This window comes from Zerene cesonia, chromosome 12, assembly GCF_012273895.1.
Source record: "Zerene cesonia ecotype Mississippi chromosome 12, Zerene_cesonia_1.1, whole genome shotgun sequence".
Taxonomy (NCBI): Eukaryota; Metazoa; Arthropoda; class Insecta; order Lepidoptera; family Pieridae; genus Zerene; species Zerene cesonia.
The window spans coordinates 3,491,016-3,512,175 of record NC_052113.1 but is presented as its reverse complement, the minus strand read 5'-3'; the positions used below and the strand labels follow the sequence as shown (position 1 = coordinate 3,512,175).

At 30.9% G+C, this 21,160-nt stretch overlaps 5 protein-coding genes and 1 long non-coding RNA gene across 8 annotated transcripts; 3 read left to right on the top strand and 3 right to left on the bottom strand.

Annotated features, from left to right (window-relative positions):
* Nucleotides 1–3: 3 nt before the first annotated feature.
* On the bottom strand, nt 4–1,699 carry LOC119830932 (reticulocyte-binding protein 2 homolog a-like). Its single transcript, XM_038354122.1, has 4 exons — nt 1,142–1,699; nt 573–822; nt 245–391; nt 4–65 (listed from the first exon to the last, which is right to left on the bottom strand). Exons 1-4 carry the CDS (start codon nt 1,697–1,699, stop codon nt 4–6), a joined length of 1,017 nt encoding a protein of 338 aa, XP_038210050.1.
* A 1,059-nt stretch (nt 1,700–2,758) lies between these two features.
* On the bottom strand, nt 2,759–6,777 carry LOC119830736 (proteasome activator complex subunit 3). Of its 2 annotated transcripts, none has more exons than XM_038353857.1 (5): nt 6,630–6,777; nt 5,935–6,072; nt 5,605–5,823; nt 5,100–5,315; nt 2,759–3,945 (listed from the first exon to the last, which is right to left on the bottom strand). In XM_038353857.1, the coding sequence occupies exons 1-5, from the start codon at nt 6,657–6,659 to the stop codon at nt 3,802–3,804; spliced, it is 747 nt and encodes a 248-aa protein (XP_038209785.1). In that variant the 5' UTR covers nt 6,660–6,777; the 3' UTR covers nt 2,759–3,801. The 2 variants fall into 2 exon arrangements, with proteins under 2 accessions (XP_038209785.1, XP_038209786.1); XM_038353858.1 differs by lacking the exon at nt 6,630–6,777 and adding an exon at nt 6,396–6,597.
* Nucleotides 6,778–8,518: 1,741 nt separating this feature from the next.
* Nucleotides 8,519–9,559, top strand: LOC119830823. The gene is made up of 2 exons (XR_005287864.1): nt 8,519–8,608; nt 8,814–9,559. It is a non-coding gene; the product is annotated as an uncharacterized LOC119830823 (long non-coding RNA).
* A 2,252-nt stretch (nt 9,560–11,811) lies between these two features.
* On the top strand, nt 11,812–13,956 carry LOC119830719 (histidine protein methyltransferase 1 homolog). Its single transcript, XM_038353833.1, has 4 exons — nt 11,812–12,037; nt 12,255–12,479; nt 13,041–13,201; nt 13,539–13,956. The coding sequence occupies exons 1-4, from the start codon at nt 11,977–11,979 to the stop codon at nt 13,935–13,937; spliced, it is 846 nt and encodes a 281-aa protein (XP_038209761.1). The 5' UTR covers nt 11,812–11,976; the 3' UTR covers nt 13,938–13,956.
* A 667-nt stretch (nt 13,957–14,623) lies between these two features.
* Nucleotides 14,624–17,234, bottom strand: LOC119830720 (pyridoxine-5'-phosphate oxidase-like). 2 transcript variants are annotated; one of them, XM_038353834.1, is made up of 6 exons: nt 17,093–17,234; nt 16,780–16,874; nt 16,528–16,684; nt 16,320–16,419; nt 15,022–15,281; nt 14,624–14,824 (listed from the first exon to the last, which is right to left on the bottom strand). In XM_038353834.1, exons 1-6 carry the CDS (start codon nt 17,098–17,100, stop codon nt 14,659–14,661), a joined length of 786 nt encoding a protein of 261 aa, XP_038209762.1. In that variant the 5' UTR covers nt 17,101–17,234; the 3' UTR covers nt 14,624–14,658. The 2 variants fall into 2 exon arrangements, with proteins under 2 accessions (XP_038209762.1, XP_038209763.1); XM_038353835.1 differs by having other exon boundaries at nt 16,953–17,121.
* Nucleotides 17,235–18,456: 1,222 nt separating this feature from the next.
* LOC119830828 (signal recognition particle receptor subunit beta) lies at nt 18,457–20,766 on the top strand. The gene is made up of 5 exons (XM_038353980.1): nt 18,457–18,716; nt 18,794–18,960; nt 19,041–19,180; nt 19,722–19,853; nt 20,466–20,766. The coding sequence occupies exons 1-5, from the start codon at nt 18,608–18,610 to the stop codon at nt 20,671–20,673; spliced, it is 756 nt and encodes a 251-aa protein (XP_038209908.1). The 5' UTR covers nt 18,457–18,607; the 3' UTR covers nt 20,674–20,766.
* The last annotated feature ends 394 nt before the right edge of the window (nt 20,767–21,160 follow it).

Sequence of the window (21,160 nt, the reverse complement as noted above, 5' to 3'; positions counted from 1 at the left end):
CGTTCAATTTGTGGATTGCCACGGAATAGGATTGATATACATCTGTGAAACAGAACCCCGCATACCTGAAAAATTATTAATTCAGCATTAAAACTCTATTTGTTTGACTTTCCATATTAAACGATTCTCATCAATTAATGGTGTATTTGCTTCCTAAGTAAGGCAAGGCTAAATAACAGCTTCCTTTGTAAAACCCCTAACCCTTAAATAATTTTTACATCCAAATACGAAGTACGGTACTGACTAAGTTCTCCTTGATTCAGAGGTACTGGCAGGGGCTTGTTCTTGCTGGTGCGTAACCAATCACGGTAAGCTTGTTCACCTTGGACCCGCCGCCTTTGCTCCTCAATAGCGGCGCGCGCACTTCGACGCTCAGCGCGAGTTTTCATTGCTTAAAAATATAACAAAAATGCAAAACGCAATTAATTATTAAAATAGAAATTATTAAGTTATTGTAGTTGTATTATTGTTATGTATTATTGTAGACATTTAAATATTATTTGTAAAGAAAGTCCTTCAGAATATTGATATTCATAAAAAAATAATGAAATGCACGTATGTGTAAAGTTTACTTTTCATTTCCTCTTCTTTTTTTCTGATCCATTCCGCCAGTTTCTCATCTCTATCCTGTTGCCGTCTATTACGCTCTTGTTCAAGGCGTTCGTTTTCACGATATTTACGCATGATTTCCTCAGCCTTTTGGCGCTCAAGTTGAGTGCGTTTCCGTTCTAACCAGCGCCGGTAAGATTCCTCGCGTTGTTCCGCCGAAGTTGTGGCCGCTGTTTGGCGTTTCAACTTCTCAAGTCGTGCTTTTTCACGCTTCTATAATATATAAATAAATTAAATGTTGAAAGAAATTAGAATACGACTTTCATAGTTTGAAATCAATAAACTTAAATTTGTGACACTCTCCTTAAAACACAAAGAGTGTTTTTACACAATTGTAAGAACAATTCCATGACGGAGCTTTTTTCTGTATCTGTTTTTATATCATAAATAGATATCTATTTTTCAATCTGCGCCCACTCTGCCTACGCGTAAGAACTAACCAATAATAATGTCTAAATCGGAATCAGATAGAAGCTAAAACCATCACTGGCACAACGACTATTAAAATTTAAAATGAATGTTACAAGCGCACCTCTTGCTCTTTCCTCTCAAGCCACTGTTTAAACGCCTCTTGTCTTTTCTTTTCATTTCGCTCACGTTCTTCTTTAGCCGTTGTGGTTGTAGACAGAGATGCGACTGATAGTCGAAATGTATCAGGTCCATCTTCTCGATATGTCCTGTCGTATCGCGGTGACTCCTCTTCTATATCATCCTTCTCAATGTTTTGTGATAATCTACAAGATTTCCTTTTGACGCTGCTTGAAGACGTACTAGACAGTCTTCCCGTAAGAAATGGGGTTGAATTACTTCTATAGGAGCTATGAGGATGGGGAGTAATGTCATCAACACAAGAAGAGTCGGTCTGTAATGACGTCACAGAGCGGGAGGCTTCGACAGTCTCTATATATATAGCAGGATTAATGTAACGAGTTTTACTTTTTTTAGAAATAGTGGACTCGGAATCACTGTGATACTGAATATTTTCCCCAGCACCATTGAATATGTGATTTGAGTTTTTTGGTGTCAGTTCATATCGAGACTTGTTGCGAGCACTATCACCAAAATCACCTTTTTCTATGTCACTCGCCATTTTCAAAAAAATATCATAATCAAGTATAAATTAAATATATTTTAAAATTGGGTGAAATATGAAATATATGTCAATAACGTCGAAACGAAAACAATTTCGTTCTTTTTATAAAAAAAAAGCTAGCAATGGCCAGCGATGAACACAAATCGTCCTAAAAAAATCTGATTCGGCACATTCGGTATCAAACAAAATGCAAAACAGTTGTTAATTGACGACGCAGTTTGTAAACGAAATAATACAGTTTGTCTACGAAAAGCAATGTGGCTGGCTGATATATGATCTTGCTTTTTCTGATCAACCATACGAGGGGTGATAAGAAAGTAATAAAACCTACCTGAATTTTAAATACAAATGATCGACGTAAAATAATAACGTAATACGTTACATTTTTAAAGCCTTCCTAGCTACAAATTCTACAAAGCTACAATGCCGTTGTAAAAAAGCTTCGATTTGACCCTCAAAAAGACCCAAAACAGCAGTCATCCTATCCTACTATAATATATTAATATTTATTAATATAATAATATTATAAATGCGAAAGTTTGTAAGGATGTGTGTGTTTGTTGCTCTTTCACGCAAAAACTACTGAACCGATTGCAATGAAAATTGGTACGTATACAGCTGGACAACTGGAATAACATATAGGCAACTTTTTATCCCGATATTTCTACGGGATACCGACTTATGCGGGTGAAACCGAGGGGCGCAGCTAATCACTTCATAATTGCTAGACCTGAGAGCTAGACCTGTCGAATAGGTGTTAAGAGTAGAATCAATTCCGTTTTTTTAATAGCAACCATAAAAAATGCAAGTTTGTAACCGGTGCGATGACTTGGTACCATCATTACATCACACAATACCTTGGAACATCTTAGTGGTTAATTTAATTATAATCGCAACATACTATCAGCGTGCACTACGCTTCCTTGATAGTACTTTAAAGATTTAATTGAGGCACTTCGGAATTAGAGTCCATCAATATGTTTCTTTAATTTTCCATGTTCAATTTGCAGTTTTTGTCGAGTCAATATAGAATTAACCTTGAAATAAAATAACAAATTCACATTCATACAAATGTATTTATTGCAATTTTGTAAATCTTGATCACCAACATATCTATGGAACATGTGACAGCTATATTTTTAAATGTCAATGTGGAAATATTTTCCGATTAGGCACTTAACTCAATTTTATCAATATTAAAATAAATTAAGTTGTTGAAACAGATAATACAATAGTAAGCACTTACACTAAAGTTTACAAGGAATAAATGGGCATCATTGGTTGGCGTTATATCAGAGTTTTGTAGCAGTTCATATTTTAATACAGGTGTTACAAAAAAAAATAGATATCAATATAAATTTTTGTAAAACCATATAAATAAATATTAAAAATTAAATCAGTCTCGCCATGAATCAATTTTTATATTAACTTGCTTTTTTGGGTCAATTGTATTTATTTATTTATTGAAGGAATAAATCACATACTATGATAAAATATATCCAAAATCATTATTTATATAATACCGCCTTTTGAAGGCAAAGTATTCAAATTTTTCATAGTGGCTACAAACCTATGATATAACATAAGCATCTCATTTTTAACCCACTAGAACATATTTGAAATAACAACAGTAGCTCTTTTAATTACAAACACATTCTGTGGCTATTCTTATAATACCCAAAATTAGAATACTACATCATTAATAATAATAATAAAATTGATGCCATGTAAATTAAATAATTTTTTGGTGATTCCCAACAAAAATTCAATCTGTGTTATAAAACAATACTCAATAAGTGCCCTAGTTTGTGCTCCTGTTTTGAAATTGATCAAGCATTTATTGCATTACCTTTGTAATTAAAGATACTGTACACGAAATTAACATCGTGCCCTCTCTTTCAATTACTTGCAAATGATAAAATAAGAAAGAGAAGTTTCGATTTTAATTCCATCTTCATTATTGCTTTAATCAGGAAAGTTAATATGTATCATACAGAGAATTGCCTAGTGAATAAAAAACAAGATAGCTTTAGAATTATCCTTAAATTCACAAGGGAGCCTTGCGTGACTAATATTACAATTGAGATTAAAATTATTTCCTAATATAATGTTTCTGCATTTGAGGAACGGGGTTTCTTTATTTTCTCCAGGTTTTTTATGACGATGTCATGCAGTGAGCAATAGCGGTTGCGTATCTCGCACATGACTAGCCATAGAGATATGTACTCTTTCTCGTCCAGTTCCTGTCAATGATGAATAATTATTTTAAATAAAATATATTATATAGAAGCAATACTAAATGATAACATATAACTAGTTCATAGTGTCAATTGATTTTCAGAATTAATTATTTATCAATGTGAAATAGAATTGCATCTATGTTCTTAAATCAAATAATATTATAAAGCTGAAGAGTTTGTTTGTTGGGTTGTACTCTAATTTAGCTAAACTCAAGAACTACTACTAGTCCGATTTTAAAAATTCTTTCAATGTTTGATAGCCCATTTATTGAGGAAAGCTATAGGCTATATATCATCACGCATCACGGACATATAGGAGGGGAGCACCAAAAAAGATTGTTTAAAAATCTGGGGATTTTTTTCCTATTCATTTTTTCCACACCATGCACTGAGTTCTCGTTAACCCAAAGTAACTATTCCACACAGACAAAGTTGTGGGCGGAAGCTCATTAAATAATATATGTAATACTCCTATAGGGATGGTCTTTGCTTTGAAATAGCTGCACCACATTGGACAAACAACAGATTTATTCAATGTGGTACAGTTATTTGGAAATTATACCAAGTCATATGAGAAAATGTAAAATATAAAACACATAATATAAATTCCAAGATATATAAGAATGAAAGAATTTCATACCATACATATATTATGTACTACATTGATATTTGTGTTTTGTCACAAGGGGAGTAGAGGGGAGAGGAGTAGTTGGGAGAAGACAGAGACTAGATGGAGAACTTCAGTGCAAAAAAACCAATACCATATGTCATAGATTGATAAACTAGAAGCAAAATCATAGGAATAATACATTGCATTTGTAACTGCTTGATTAGGATCCAAGTTGGTATGTACTAAGTTAGTAAGTTTTTTATAATCAGAACACTAAATGTCTGTAAAAGCAAAACTAGGTATATTTGATTAAACATGAAGTAGCTATATGTATAAGTACAAATCTCACTGTAACAAATTTTCATGAGATTTGATATAACTACCTAACCTATTAACATTTTCCAGTGGAACTACTCTTTGTCTAATACTCAGATCCAAGAAAACTCAGATTACTATTTCAATTTTAACATAATCACAATAAATTCTATTTAATATTAATTGTGTTATTGTGATCTTTGTAATGCATATATACATAAGTTATACTCACTCTAACAGCTCTTCTATAGTCATCAATATGGGGGTATTTGGCAACTTTTGAAACAATTTTTGCTCTTGATATGAAGTATCTTGAGATTTGATCAAAGAATGCTGCTGCTTCTGACTCCACTGATTGGACCTCTGCTAATGTGTCTTCTTGTATTGATACCCCAAAGTTGTTACCATCCTCAATTTTAGGAATCATAAATGAGATCCACATCTTAAGCTAAAATTGAGATTTAAAAACTTTCATCACCATGTTATAATAAGAGTAATCTCTTAAAATAAATATAAATTTAATGTTAGATTTTTGTCACACTTGATAATTTCACAAAAAGTTGTAATATTAATTAAGCATATGGTTATGTATTACTCATTGATTGAGATATTTTAATAATTCTTACTACATAGTAGTGGCTGATGAATAAATACTCTATTATCAATAATATTTTATTTTTCATATAAATATATAAGATCTTTCACACAACCTAATTAAGTAAAAAGTTATAATTTACCAAGTTAGAATCCTCAATAAGTTCTCTGATATGAGGTTTTACAAGGTGGATAAGGTCACTAAGAGGCTTATTACAAGGGACACTGCCATTGGGAAGTGCATACACCCTTGTACCTTCTATAGTAGAATTACTGGAGACCTCTGATGAATCTACTCTTGGCCTCTTAGCATTGGGTTCATTAACAGCTTGTGCTGGGGGAGGCACTGGAATGTTTAAATCCTGAAAATCATTTCAATTACTTATTTAGTGTTTGTATGTAGAAAAAAATGCACTCGACAAAAGATCTAAAGCTTAAAAGATTTAGTTTTATTCATCTAAAGTATTGCTTACCTGATGGACATCAACTAAGTCTCTATTTTGGAAGTTTGGTGTTTCTAGAAGTTCATTCAACTTTACTATTTTTTCTGGGAATCCTTTTATTATAAGGTGCTCAGCCTTTTGTTTGAGTGAATCTTTGTAGTCTTGGACCTGGAAATTTAAAAATTGTTTTCAGATTAATAATTAGTTAATATATTAAGTTATAAACAGTACGCAAAAGTTTAACTACGAATTGTATGCCATGATCACAATGACAATACCATGGCCGCACTGTGAGGTTATGTCGTTTCGTCAAGAATTTAAAACTTTTTCCAAATAGACGGTTAAAGGCCTCAAATGGAGGTAAAGATAAAAATCTTTAAATTTTTACTAATAGACATCTTCGTATACTACACGAAATAAAAAACAAATATGAGTTTATACATACTTGATTATACCTACACATATCACGAATAAATTAAACACATCATTACCTTTTTCGCCACGTCAGTCATTGTTTTACAATAACTTAAATAATTTTCAATTTAATAATCCCTTATAAATTGTTTAAGTTGATTTAACGAAACCCTCAGAAGTTTTTATCTTTGATTCACTAACTCGTGTGGTGATGCTCGACTTGAATGAGCGAATATCAAAGTCGGGTGCGTTCAGTTCACTGACACAAGGAAATACGTTTTAATGTAATATAAAAATAAAAATTATCCTACCACGTTTGCGTCAACATGATTTGATTCCATAATAATAATTAATGCGTTATTACGTAGGTACGTAAAAATAATTAGTACAGATGCAATGCGATTAATTTCTAATTTTATGTGACATCCAACGGAAGCTTTTTTACTTTTAAATTTTAACAATGAGTGTACTCTGCGATGATGCCATTTGCCAATTTCTAATTTCATGTTTTTTTTTTGTTTCTATGATACACATCGCAATTAATATAAATGTTTTATTTAAGACTATAATTATGAACCTTTATTTTGTAGGCATTTAAATTTAATTGCATCAACCATAAAAATTACACATTTTTAACGGGATTACCTACACAAATTAAGCGCCCCATTCAAGGATTTTTGAATCAAAATGACCTAGTCGATATCGAATCGATAAGTCTAGGTTAGGTTTGTTATGTACATAATAGTTTTTGTTAGGTCACCTATATATAGTTTTTTAATAAATATATATGTCATTTAGTTTTGCAAAAAAAAAAAATTGATTAATTTATTTACTATACATCTACATTCTTTATCATTAGGTTAGTATTGGTCTATAGGTTTTGTTTTTATATTATTCTTTGTTTTTTTTATTAGCAATTATAAATTATTTATCTCTGGCGCATGCGCTCAACGCACCTAGGCAAAGCATGGTGCGAAATTCAAAGTGTTATTATATGTTAATTCGTTTTTATTGCGTCGATTAAATTAATTCATATACAAACCGCTCTCAAAGCTATTAGAAGCCTAGCTCTGACGTGAAAACTGAATAATTTGGTTTGAGAGTATTTTGTATTTTTATAAATTTTACAACAAAAGAAATTACATCAAATAAGTGAATCTTGTAATATTATTTTCTAATCTAATTTTCGTTACAAATGTTAGTAGCACAGTTTAAGAAGTATTTAGTTAGTAACCTCTTATGGGCTTTCGTATTCGTGAGAATGTGATAGGTGAATGACCGGCATTCCGTCAACGCCGCGAAAAAAGTCTCCCGGCAAAAGTTTGAACTTAAGTTGTGACACAAAATATGATAGTTAAAATATGAGTATAATCATAGTGCTATGTCAAAGATAACATAATACTGTACTAGTATAGCTACTAGTACAGTCTTTAGATCTTTAGACATAGCTGTCTAAAGATCTGATGAAACTAATTAAATTGAAACGATTACATAGAAATACTAATAATGGTACTGATAATCCCGTTTAAACAAATGCGTCAAGGCAATTGACACTTCACACACAACTATTTGTAGTAACTGATAGAAATGTAAATAATGATAATGATTTATATTTACGTTAATTGTTCTCTGTCTTCGCATACTCTTTAACAATGTAAATAAATTTACATCGTTAATTAACGCATACAACGCAACAATAGGGAATATGCATGAAATTTAAATTAGGATGAAATATTTTTTTTCATAAACTTTATTACTTCTCCATTAACCTACTTTTAATATTTTTGGATATAGTTCTTATTTCATCAAGAAATTAATTAATAAAAAGTACTAAAAAAGTCTGGGAAATTCAAATATATAAAACGCTACACCATTGGTCAGATCGAATACGTGAACTATGACGTCATAGTACAATAGGTACAACCACGAACCACCATATACCAGTGCTACCATCTTATACCTTTATCCCTAAATTTAAGGGAATGAATCTATGCGTAGGGATTTCAAATTGAGAATTGGGAAAGAGCTTTTTTCGTTTTCATTTGAACTAGAGCAAACAAAGATATACATTCTTATTAATAAATTCTGACTAATTTTTTAATCTCACTACAACGTGATTCGTCACGCCTTGTCCATAGCCACAAGGAGACCCAAAACATTTTTTTGGCAACACTGTTCTGACACTCGACATTCTATTGTATTGTTACATAATACATTATCTAAGACTAAGTGTTTGTGATGACGAGATTCTTTTAAATTGAATCCCAATCAAAGGAGTAAAAGCCTTAAGGTAATTACGCATATCGTAATACATGTAATATATAGTGTACTTTACCATACTTTTTCTTAAATATTTATTTAAAGATAAAAATGTTTAAGGGCAACATAACCCTTTTTCTGACTCTTCCTTTAATCAATAATGCAATTATTATTTTCATTTACTTTCTTTTTTAGGTCCTATTTATTCTATTTTTAACTCTGTTTTTATTCACCAGGAGACTGTAAGCATGCTATTGCATTTTTGGCTTGGCTGCATAGACGCATTGAAGATGCACCATCTACTATTATCAACTGTTAGTGGAAAAAATCAAAGTTGTCTGCTGTGGGTACAAATCTAATAAAATTATCCATGCATTATTTAGTTAGCACCAGTTCAAGGCAACCAGAAAAGATTTTCTACAATTTTGTAAGTCTTCAATAGACATACAAGTATGTGAAGTAAATTTGCAACTAGGGAACAATAAATCTCTCCCTTATGGCATGAGCTTAGATATGCCAGAATAACAGCATCAAAAGTGTATGAAGCAGCACATTGTAAGGCAATGCATGGATCTTTGACTGAAGCTATAATGGGATCCTTAAAATCAAAAGACACAGAAGCAATGAAAAGAGGAAAATTATTAGAAAATGCTGTTATTAAAGAAGTAGAAAATATAATGAAAATAAAGATTAATTCAAGTGGATTGCATTTAAATCCCTCATATCCTATCATAGGAGCATCACCAGATGGGGAAAATGAAATATATACGATTGAAATTAAATGCCCTTCATCTGGAAAAGCCTTGACATTATACTTAGAAAATAATTCAGACATATCTGCAAAATATCAAAAAATAGTCATTATTGATGTAGAATATAACAAGGAGTATTGTGAATACCTATTTGATAAATGTACAGCTTTTTAGTGTTAAGCTATTTTTCCTCTTTTGTTTAAAGATAAAAAGGAATAAAAGTATATTTAGTTATTAATTTTTTTTATTAATACATCCTGCATATTTATTAGACCACAGGCTTTCACTATAACATCATTAATAATGGTTAAGCATGAGGTAGGAGCATATTGAAGTCCCGTAATCTACTTATTACACATTCAATGTGAATTCTTAACACAGCAATTCAATTTGACTGCTTTACTTCTTCTTTTGAACTAGGAGTAATCGTTAACAGAAGGGGGTCTTATAAGAATACAGTCCTTTTATCCTAACAAATAACTTAAATTTTTGAAACCCCTGTCTGCCAGAACTGCAGTTTTGAAGGGCAAACATTTCAGAAAGTCACAATCTTCCATAGTCATGTCTGTTGCTCTGCGGCTATATCCTTCAGATATAAAACTTACTAGTACATGATATTAAATATTTTAATGTATTGATTTCTTGTACTGTGACCATGTTAGCGATTAGAAGACTGCATTTGATGGTTTTTACAATTTTAATTTCAAGGCAATCACATACAGATACCACATTTGAATATCTAGCCCTGAAAGTTAAAGGCAAATTGTTGAAAATTTCTATAAGTGTTGAAAATATAATTAAATCTTTAATTTTTCTTCTAATAATAACCCACTTGAAAAAATCCTACTGATTGTACTTTGTACATAACTGAATAGTAACGCTAGTATGTCAAAAAACTTATTGAGTTATTTTTTTTTAAGTAATTAAAATCTATTACTGAGAGTGGAATGTTTTCACTCAGTAACTTTATTAAATAATAAGGCCGCTTTGGTAAGCCTAACAACATTTTAGGCTCTTTTTCAATAGCTGTTACCATACAACTACGCAATTGATTTTTATGCAGTCTTTCATTCTCAGATTCATCTTCTATAATCCAACTTGATTCAGGAGAACTTAAATTAGGGCCAAAAGATGATGAGGATAACAGCGAAGGCTGGGTGGAGAATACTGATGCTTTATCAGTTTTATCTTGAAATAATTTTCTTTTAACAGGTTTTTTTTCACATTTCCAAAAGAGATGTTGGTGCTATTTTTGATAAATTGTTTGTAAACACTTTTACTTCTATACTGTATTTTACTATGTATTTACTTGAATAGCCTTGTTCATATATGTTTTGTTCTCACTACAGGCACTAGTTGATGAAGATTTCATGTCTCTTTTCATAGCTTTACACCACTTATTACTCATTTCCACGCCTTTAGGGACAAAAAAGAATACTTTATCTGGAGCATTTCTTATTGTATTTTTGCAGTTAGGCACAATGCAATACTTGTATCAGGGTTTTTTGTTTTGTTCTATGAAGAGAGAATGTTGTTCCATAGCGGTTTGTTTATTTAAAAGACGGTGTTTAATCAAAAAACGAAACTTCACCAACGACTTTGTTTGTTATTATGAACTGTGACGTCACATCAAGCGCGCCAAAATGGCAGGTGTTTAAATTGTCTATTTCATTTGGTTTTTTTCAAACTTTTTTTTTTAATACTTCTAATTACTTTTTACCTATGAAATTTTTTTCTAATGTATAAAACATTGTGAACTATTAGATAACAAAATAAAAAAAATACATGCATATTCCCTATTATGCCATAGAAAACTATAAATGAAGCGGTACTATCTGTAAGCCTTTTACATCAGGTTTTCTCAAATCTAGAGCATTTGAATGCTAATATTGGCAATATTAATTAAGGTGCTAACAGCGCCGCTTCTTCGGATTTCGTAGCGGTTATATGTTTATTTTTAAGAAGGTGGACGCTCTTGAGATGTGGTGCTGGAGAAGATTGCTTGGAATATCTTGGACAGAATTTAGAACCAACAAATCTATTCTCCAAGAGCTGGGTGTCAAGCAGCGTCTATCCAACCTAGTAGAATCTCGTATACTCAAGTTTTTTGGCCATGTTTCGCGACGTAATGAGAATTCCATAGAGCGCCTCGTAGTGCAGGGAGCGGTGGAGGGTAAGAGGGCTCGTGGACGTTCACCCATGCGGTGGACGGATCAGATTAAGGCTGCTGTTGGCGGTGCGCTGAACGAATGCAGCCGGATGACGGGGAACAGGGAAAGATGGCGGAACATTGTGAAGCGAGTTGCATCTGCCCCTGATACCTCATGATGACCACGACCGCTCTGTCAAGAGTGATATGACAAAGAAGAAGAAGAATATGTTTATTTTTACATGACACAAATCACAACCTATTTTATTTTACTCGTTATGTAGTATAACTAATCATGCTTTACTCTATGCTCACAACCTACCACAAAATGCAAATGTCAACTGTCAAGTGTGAAACTGAAATGTCATAATAGAAGTAACGAAATCTTTTACCCGTATTATTATACTACTCTTTGAAATCTGTATTTTGTTTGAGTTCTATTGTAAATCCAAGATTTATTTTCTTACACTGAGCAAAATTTTCAAAAAATATTATAAAATGACTTCATTTAAATTTAATTTCAATGGAGTATCAGAAATTGTTCAACAGAAAAACACAGGTAAACAATACATACCAAGAATGTGCTCATACCTTCTTAACCTCTTTGATATAAACGAAATACGAATTATCGGTCCGGAAATTTCCTTAAAATAAAGGGCATTTAAAGTATAGTCGTATCATTACAAGCAACATTATGTACTAATTGTTCTGTTTATCAAACAAGTAAACTTCCGAAAGCAAAAAATGTATATTCCCAATTGAATCTTGAATTATAGATAATGTACATATTGAATGGCTCAAAAGTGAAAAAATAGAAGTCACAGATCAAACCGAAAACTTGGAGACCATTGCAAAATATGCAAAGATGTTTATGTGTGGAAGTGTTGAAATTGGCCATATCTTAACCAATCAATTGCAGATAGTGTTAAAGAATGACACAGATAATGTTGTGGAACTTGCTGAAAAAGAACACAGTGATCTGATAGAGGGCAAGTATGAAGGTAAGAAAGGAAAAAGTATTTTCATAATAATTGAAAAAGAATGAAATTAGAATTAGATTAATATAGAATTCATCAAAGAAATAAAATAATTTTATGTGATCTTCAATATTAAGGAAATGCTTACTGAGAGAAACATTTCATAAAATATTTACATTAAATTACTCGGAAGAGAAGAGGAAGAAAATACTATACCATCAATACTACACTTTTCAGTTCAATATTAATATTATATAAATAATAATTATGACTTCCTACTAATATTATTTATGCGAAAGTTTGTGAGGGTGGATGTACTCCTATGTGTATGTTTGTTAGTCTTTTACGCAAAAACTACTGAACTGATTGCAATAAAATTTAGTATGTAGATAGCTGGACACCTGGACTAACACATAAGCAACTAAAAAAAATTACCCCGATATTCCTACGACCTAGACACTTACGTGGGTGAAACCGCAGGGCGCACCTAGTACTCAATATGAAAACTAATAAACCCCACACCAAACACAATTTTTAAATTGTATTTATAATATTTGAGAAAAAAAATTCTTATCACTTTTTCAGGGGGATTAAAAATATGGGAATGTACTTATGATCTAATTGAATATTTAGAAGAGAACAATATATGTTTAGAAAATAGAAATGTAATAGATTTAGGTTGCGGAAGTGGTATTTTAGGAATATATGCTTTTCAAAAACATGCCTTAGTGACATTTCAAGACTATGTAAGTATATTAATAATTCTTTACTCTTATTTATAAAAATATATTTCACCTTTTTAATCAAGTGTCTCATCTAATATTATTTTTGTGTCTGTTGATAGTTAAATGAATGGGACAGGCTACTTTTTGAAACATTTTATTCCCATAGAATTTTCGTTTGACTATGTTAAGCTGTGTGGTATTCTAGTATGGAGATGTTAGTTGCTGGTGTCTCCAAAATTCTAGCTGTTTACTAACTTTAATTTAGTTAGCGAACTGGCAAGACATTTTTCATTCACTATAGTTCTTTCTAAAATCTTATGATAAAGCTTATAAAATTATAAAAAAAAATATATTACAGAACAAGGAAATAATAGAACACGTCACCATTCCCAATGTGTTATTGAACATAGAAGATGAAGAAAATAGGAAGAGTGAAATTCAGAAATGTCAATTCTATTCCGGAGACTGGCAATCATTTAACATTATATTAGCAGAGAATGAAAAATATGACATAATTCTTACATCAGAAACTATTTACAATCTTAGTAATTATAATAAGCTGGTAGAATTGTTTGACCAAAGACTGACAAATAATGGTACTGTCTATGTAGCTGCAAAAACATACTATTTTGGTGTTGGAGGAGGTATGAGACAGTTTGAACAAGCTATAACGAACAGTGGGAAATTTAAATTTGAAATTGTGTGGAACACAACATCTGGAATTCAGAGGGAAATCATGAAGATAAATAGATTATAATAGATGTATTGAAATACTTTATTAATAAAATGTTCTCAATACAAAAATATGTAACTGTACTATAAAATGTGCAACTACACCACATTTTTATATCATAAAAGGACAACAGATCTTCTCAATCAAAGTGGTCAAGCCCTTTAATAATTAATGTATATACACAATTGTGCTAAGGCTAGAACCTCAAGGATCCAATATTTATTACAGGTCAATTTGCTTCTAATTCTACTTAGTCAACAATACCAAAACAAATATTTTCAGTAGATATGTCTTAAAGCAGATAGATAACTATGCAAAATTTATCTGTACCTTATCAAAATTGTACTCACCAGATTTTTTAAAATTGGAACCCAACAAATCCTACAATGTTACAGTAGACCACAAATTGTGGTATACAAAATGGTACACCAGCAATTGGTGTACCATTTCATTAGTAGGTAGTTGAAAAGGTCATAAAGCATGAAAATAATTTAAAAATTATGTATCTTACTAGTAATAAATTTTGGAATCTTTCACAATTCTTATGAAAATCTTTGTTAGTGTTTGAAAGCTAAGGTAGAGTTGACCAGCAAAGATCCAGTTACCACATTTTACAGTAAAAAGAAAGAAACACTGAGGCCATGGTTTTTCCATGCCATGATTTCCATGATAGATATAATTCATTTAAGCTTAATACTAATGGAAGACAATAAATTCAGTTATTAAAAAATGTAAATAAAATAGTTTAAGGAGATAGACGTTCATACACCCAACCCTCTTCACCTTGATGCAAAAGCTTTCCATCTGGGGTTTCTCCATTTTTAGGCTTTCTGAATTTAATACGGTCATGTAGACGATCACGTTGACCTTGCCAGAATTCAACACTTCTTGGACGAATAATGTAACCACCCCTAAAAAAGGAATTTATTATTATGATTATCTATTTATTTTACTCCTAACCATTACCTTTTTTGTGTGTGAACAATATGAACAACATTAGCTTATTGGTTTTCTGAAATATCATATATTCATAGAAAAGAATTATAAAAAAGTAAGTAGAAACTTTTTTATATAATTTTTTCTCAATACATATCATCCTAATACTTACCAGAACTCTGGCTTAGGGACTTCCTTCTGAGGAATCAAATATTCAGCTTCTAAAACCTTTTCCCTCTCGCACAGAATATCTCTTGATTCAATGGGAGTGCTTTGGTAACTAGCACATGCTGCTATTTGACTTGGAACAGGTCTTGAATGAAAATATGTAGTTGACTCTTCCACAGAAATCTTTTCTATATGGCCCTCAATTCTAATAGATCTATTCAGAACTTCCCAATAAAATGTTGCAGCAACATTTGGATTTTCATCCTAAAATAAAAAGAAATGATTGTGCATTTGCATCAAATTCTGGTAATATCAGAGTCATTACAATTATAATGTCCTAAAGTCTAAACATAACATTTTATGTTGTTACCCATACATATACTTTATCACTACATATTATAAAACAAAGTTGCTTTCTCTGCACCTATGTCCCTATGTATGCTTAAATCTTTAAAACTACCCAACAGACTGATGGGGTTTTTTAATAGAGAGAGTGATACAAAAGGAAGGTTTATATGTATAAAATCATCTGTTAAGCTACTCCAAATTTAACCCATGCGAAGCCACGGGCAAAAGCTAGTATTATGATATATTGAAATAACTACATTGATAAAGTAATTTAAAATTATATAATTACCATAACAACTAATATATACATAGTAATTCATCAGTATCATAGTAATAAACACTGATAAGATAATGTGAAGCAATTGGGTTACTATTTAATTTTTAGGTTTACAAATAGTAGTTTTTTTTTTAATGGGATTTTAAAGATCTGATGAAAAATACATCACTTTTGTGCCTTTGCATTTGAATTGTAGACAACAGGACTTGTATATTAAAGTTTAGTTTTTCCTCTAGACATAGATTTTGAACATATATCTATGCTAATATTATAAAGCTGAAGAGTTTGTTTGTTTGTTAGAACGCAGTAATCTCAGGAAACACTGATCTGATTTGAAGAATTCTTTCAGTATTAGATAGCCCATTTGTTGTATATATTTATAATGAATCATGGAGAGTGAAAAATAAAAATCTATTAATTTAATCTTATTCATTAAATTAAAATAAGTTACTTAGCAGAGAACAGATGGGCACAACTAGAGGCGTGCTTAGAGGGGACTACTTGGTACTCCCTTACTGGATAGAACTTGTGTTTTCCGAACACAAGTTCTATCCAGTTCCATTTGGACTGTTTATATGTTACATGTGCATATATTTCTTTAATACTAGTTGCATAGAAGAGTTTCAAACAGCATGAAATACTTTAAATAGTTTTAGTTAACATTTAATAGTACTCACCAGTTCCTTTGCCTTTCGACTTCCATAATTGGTGAAAAATTTGAAGCCTTCCTTACCATAGCCTTTCAATAACACAAATCTAGCGGAGGGTATACCATCCCTGTAAAAAAAAGTGAGTAAAAGCTAAAATCCATAGTTACCGAAAAAGTCCATATTACTTTAAATAATAAAATGAGCTGAAAAAAATAAAACACCTTTGTTGGCTTACTTTGTGGCTGTCGCCAAACACATTGCATTAGGTTCTAAAATTTCTTTCTTAGTACAGGCTTCTTCAAACCATGCTTTGAATTGGCCAAATGGTTCTTTGGACACTAAATGTTTTTCTAGAAAAGTATCATCTTTATCCTTATATCTTAAACGCATACCTAATAAAATAATTAAGAAATTAATTAATACTTATAAGTCACAACCTTACAGATTATATTTAATTTAAATATAGCATAAGTTAACTCTATGTTACCTCCAATGTCAATACTCATTTTTCTTGAGAAACTATTTCCGTACGTCCTTCGTAAAATTGATGAAATAAAAATTCTCATCGACAAAAACTGGTCTCTAAAAAATTACAAAAAAAAAGAAATGAGTTAAAATTACTTTAGCGTTTCGTTCCGGAACACTTAATAAAATAGTTACATTTAATCACTTGTTATATAGGCTACACTGAAGATAATAATTAATAAGAAATATAGAAAACAAGTATTTGACTACTACGGTAAGTGGTAGAAAACGAATAGCTTTTTATAATTTTTTTATCACACAACCTCACCACAAACCTTATCATGAATTCTTACCTCTTGACAGTTATCACAATTATCAGTGTTGCCAATTTTATCTTTACCAACCCACCAAATGAGGACGGCCTCATTTTTACACGGGTAAACCACAAAAACCACTAAAACTTAGCTGCCTCTCAAATGAAGATAACCCAAAGTCTATGACTCAGTGCAGGCAGATCGTGGGATTTATACATCCTCTAGCACCGCGCGCGCTAAAGACGTGCTAAAGTGGGAGTAAAAAATCCCATGATCTGGATGTGCTGCTATATTACCTCATGAATTTAATTTAAAAATAATAACAGAAATGTAATTATCGTAATGCAATAATTATTTTATTTTAAAAAGAAAACAATTATGTACCTAAATGTACATGTAACTCAAGATGATTATCTTCCAAAGAATCAGCTTCATCTGCTTGGTCTGTTTGTAAATAAATTTCCTAAGTGCCAATTGTTTGTATGACTGAATTAGGTATTATGTAGTTATTACAACATTTGCCGCCAGTGGATTCGAATACTTGCAACCAATCCTTTAAACCTGAGTCACTTAACCAACAATCACGAAATTTTTAGATTTACTGTTGCTAAGGCATTTTTAAATCTTTATTTCAAAAATGTTTCTTTAAAAGCTGGTACTGGTTACTGAACTCACTGAACTGGCTGAGTAAATAAATAACCAATACGTCTTTCTAATAAAGAAGAAGGAGAAGAAACTCATAAAAAAGAATTCGGGGAATACCCGACATGCTTGAGTTAGGTGCTGCCTACACATCAAAACATATTTTGAACTACTTAAATGGTTTTTTTTTTTTAACTCAAAAGTATACTACAGCATTTTATGAGTTGTGTTAGTGGTTAAATTCGTTATTCACCTCTAACTATAACAATCTAGTCCACTAAAAATATGTTGATCAACAAAAATCTTGAAAGAAACTATTAACGCAATGAGTGATAAACAGCGGCAATCGGCATATTTATACTATTAATTAAATATTAAACTATAATTATAGATTGGATGACTTATAAAGCAGATAACAGAGAAAAAATGCCTAATTCGATTTATTTGCTACCCAAAAGGTCATTTTTGTGTGCTCAAGGGCCCCAGTATTTTGCTTTTGAATAAACGGTGTCACAAAATTTATAAATATGTAAAACGATGACTCTTGATGTTAACTAATTCAGTACCCAAATAAAGACAGAGTGATCAGAAGCTTCTAATTTTTGAAATTGCTTCTGAATTTAGAAACTAGATAGAAACTAAATTAAGAGAATTGTAATAAGTGCTTTAGAAAGTATTTGGAATATCGATCTATGGTTTGTCCATCGGTTTGTGACAGAAACGTCAAACGTTCAAATGACGTTCAATCCTAAACATTCACGTTTCACATGAACGTTTTGAGCCTGTAATTTTGTCGTATCACATATGTTATTTTTATGTTCGTTGTTTGTGTTAAAATAATTAAATACGATTTTATTTATTTAGCAATTTAACATTTCTGTAATTGAATCCATCATGGAGTCTGAATCCGAAGTAATTAAAGAGAAAATTCACACTGAACCTTTACTAAATGATCCACGATACATAACCTTACTAAGTGTAATTTTGTTAATCTTCACTTTAGGTGAGTTGAAAAATAAGAAATGTATATTTTATGCTAGAATAATTTGATATTATTATTTATAATATCTTTTTTTACAGTGTTTTGGTGGTGTTTTTCGAGACGTCGTCATTTACGAAATTCTGTCCTTCTAACGGGTCTTTCCGATGCCGGCAAGACGCTGCTATTTGTAAGACTTGTATATTCTCAATACCGACAAACATTTACTTCTATGAAAGCAAATGTTGAAGAGTACATAACAACAAACGTAAGACAATTTTCTTCCTTACCTTACTTTTTTTTTATTAAGGCCAGCCTTATACCTTATATAAATTTATTTAATTTCAGAACACGTTAAGGCTAGTAGATCTGCCTGGACAAGAAAGATTGAGGAATAAGTTCTTTGATCAGTTCAAAAACAGTGCAAAAGCTATTGTTTATGTTGTGGATTCAGTAACTATTCAGAAAGAAATAAGGGATGTGGCAGAGTAAGTATGTTTTAAAGCTCATATACAGTAATAGAATAGTAAAATATTTAAATTAGAGGACATTTTAGTAGGGGTGCCAAGATGCTTAATGTGTATTTACTTGAGTATCTTAGAAATCTATTGGAATTCGCAGATTAGATGATAGCAAGAATGAAGTTCTATAATATAAATAATTTCAACGTTAGCTGTGGAGAACAGATTATTAAATATTTTTAATTGTGAAATAGAAAATTAGTAATTATTATATATATAGTAATTATTATATATATATAAATAATTATTAGTAATTTCTTATTTTGTATGATACAGCATGTCACTGATATAAAATATACATTAATCTTACGTCTAAAGCATACATGTGCATCGAGAAAAATAATAAAACTATGTAGATGTTCAAAATTTTATTTCAAGTTCAAGTTTTTATTCTATGCATTCATTGGTCTACTGGTTCAATCTCTACCAATTTTTTTGATAGCTTTATATTATTCAAACATGTAAGAATAAATATAGAAGTTATTGAATTATGTATAATTTTTTTTAGATATTTGTATACAATTCTCGTGGATCCTGTCATTCAGAGCAATTGTCCTCCCCTACTTATCCTCTGTAACAAGCAGGACCAACCCATGTCCAAAGGCAGTCAAGTTATAAAGAGCCTGCTGGAGAAAGAAATGTAAGTATTTGTTTAAGAACAAGGTGATTAAGATGATTGTATAATGACGGTTAAATAATTGTAATAAGCTAGTCTATTGACATTTTAATGTCGATCATTTTATGCTTTGAGGGAATATGTATATACATACTAATCATATTATATATCTGCATGTACTAAAAGATTATATGCTATGCTTAAAGACAGAAAATGATCTTAGATTGAAAAAATAGTTTGCAAGTCACAGTGCATTGTGATCACAGTAGAAAGCCAATGCTTTGTTATTTGTGTAATTCATGTTAGTTAAAGTAATGAAAATGTCATGAGCTGTGCATATTTAACTTGGACCATAACATTACATGAGCTAAATTAATATGAAATAAATTTCTTGATTAATGAGTGTTTTTGGTCTTTGAGTGTAACAATACACTTAAAGATTTAAATAAAAGAGAAAGACATATATTATAATACTAGGTTTCATTTTATTATTATGTTTGTAGTAAGTGGACAACATCTGAGAAAAGCTTAATAAGTTGGAGATTAATATATTACATATTTATTTCCTTTAACATTTTGATGCTGTGGTTCGTAACAATTTTTGTTCTTAAAGGTTAATTTTTTTCTTTTTTTCAGAAATCTTGTACGAGTAACAAAATCCAGCCAGCTGCAAGCAGTAGATTCTTCTCAAACAAATAATGCCTACATTGGAAAACTCGGCAAAGATTTTGAATTTTCGCATTTAAATTGTAAAGTTGATTTTCTCGAATCTTCAGCTAGTACAGGTGATGATGACACCCCCACAGATATCAAGGGTTTACAAGATTGGATCTCAAACCTCTAAATTTTTTTATTTGTTTTATTATTCCTTCCCATGCTTGAAGACTTATTAGGCTTAATCACAATTTTTAAAATGTGAATAAATTATGCATTTACAACTATTTTTTCAATAAATATATTTAATTAAAAAACTGTTTTATTTAAACTCGCTCTATATTATCAAACTTCAGGAAATAACACTCAAATAAAAAAAAAGGGCGGATTTCAAGAGTCAACTATAGTCTATAGACATAACTATGCATTAATAACATACACATAAAATTAAATCATCAGTTATAGGAGGTATTTTTCTCACTTTATTGTCCTAATCTATTACGATCTGAAAAACCCTTTTCTAGTAAACTGGGGTTGTTGCTTAATATAAAGAAATACAAGCTATTCAAGACAAGAACTTGAATTTAACACAACACAACACCAGCGGTAATTCTAACATATTAATAAAAATTTTAAATGTATTAAACATTTTACTAAAAATTTTATTTACTTATGGA

Coding starts and splice junctions, on each gene's coding strand:
- LOC119830932 (XM_038354122.1), bottom strand. CDS start 1,699: ATGGCGAGTGACATAGAAAAAGGTGATTTTGGTGATAGTGCTCGCAAC. Junction 823..1,141: donor TTGAGAGGAAAGAGCAAGAG/GTGCGCTTGTAA, acceptor TATATATTATAG/AAGCGTGAAAAAGCACGACT. Junction 392..572: donor AAAAGAAGAGGAAATGAAAA/GTAAACTTTACA, acceptor TATATTTTTAAG/CAATGAAAACTCGCGCTGAG.
- LOC119830736 (XM_038353857.1), bottom strand. CDS start 6,659: ATGGAATCAAATCATGTTGACGCAAACGTG. Junction 5,824..5,934: donor ACTTAGTTGATGTCCATCAG/GTAAGCAATACT, acceptor AATGATTTTCAG/GATTTAAACATTCCAGTGCC. Junction 5,316..5,604: donor TTATTGAGGATTCTAACTTG/GTAAATTATAAC, acceptor TCTCAATTTTAG/CTTAAGATGTGGATCTCATT.
- LOC119830719 (XM_038353833.1), top strand. CDS start 11,977: ATGACTTCATTTAAATTTAATTTCAATGGAGTATCAGAAATTGTTCAA. Junction 12,038..12,254: donor TGTTCAACAGAAAAACACAG/GTAAACAATACA, acceptor CTTGAATTATAG/ATAATGTACATATTGAATGG. Junction 12,480..13,040: donor GATAGAGGGCAAGTATGAAG/GTAAGAAAGGAA, acceptor TCACTTTTTCAG/GGGGATTAAAAATATGGGAA.
- LOC119830720 (XM_038353834.1), bottom strand. Junction 16,685..16,779: donor AATGAGTATTGACATTGGAG/GTAACATAGAGT, acceptor TTATTTTATTAG/GTATGCGTTTAAGATATAAG. Junction 15,282..16,319: donor GTCGAAAGGCAAAGGAACTG/GTGAGTACTATT, acceptor TTTTTATTTTAG/GATGAAAATCCAAATGTTGC.
- LOC119830828 (XM_038353980.1), top strand. CDS start 18,608: ATGGAGTCTGAATCCGAAGTAATTAAAGAGAAAATTCACACTGAACCT. Junction 18,717..18,793: donor TTTGTTAATCTTCACTTTAG/GTGAGTTGAAAA, acceptor CTTTTTTTACAG/TGTTTTGGTGGTGTTTTTCG. Junction 19,181..19,721: donor GAAATAAGGGATGTGGCAGA/GTAAGTATGTTT, acceptor AATTTTTTTTAG/ATATTTGTATACAATTCTCG.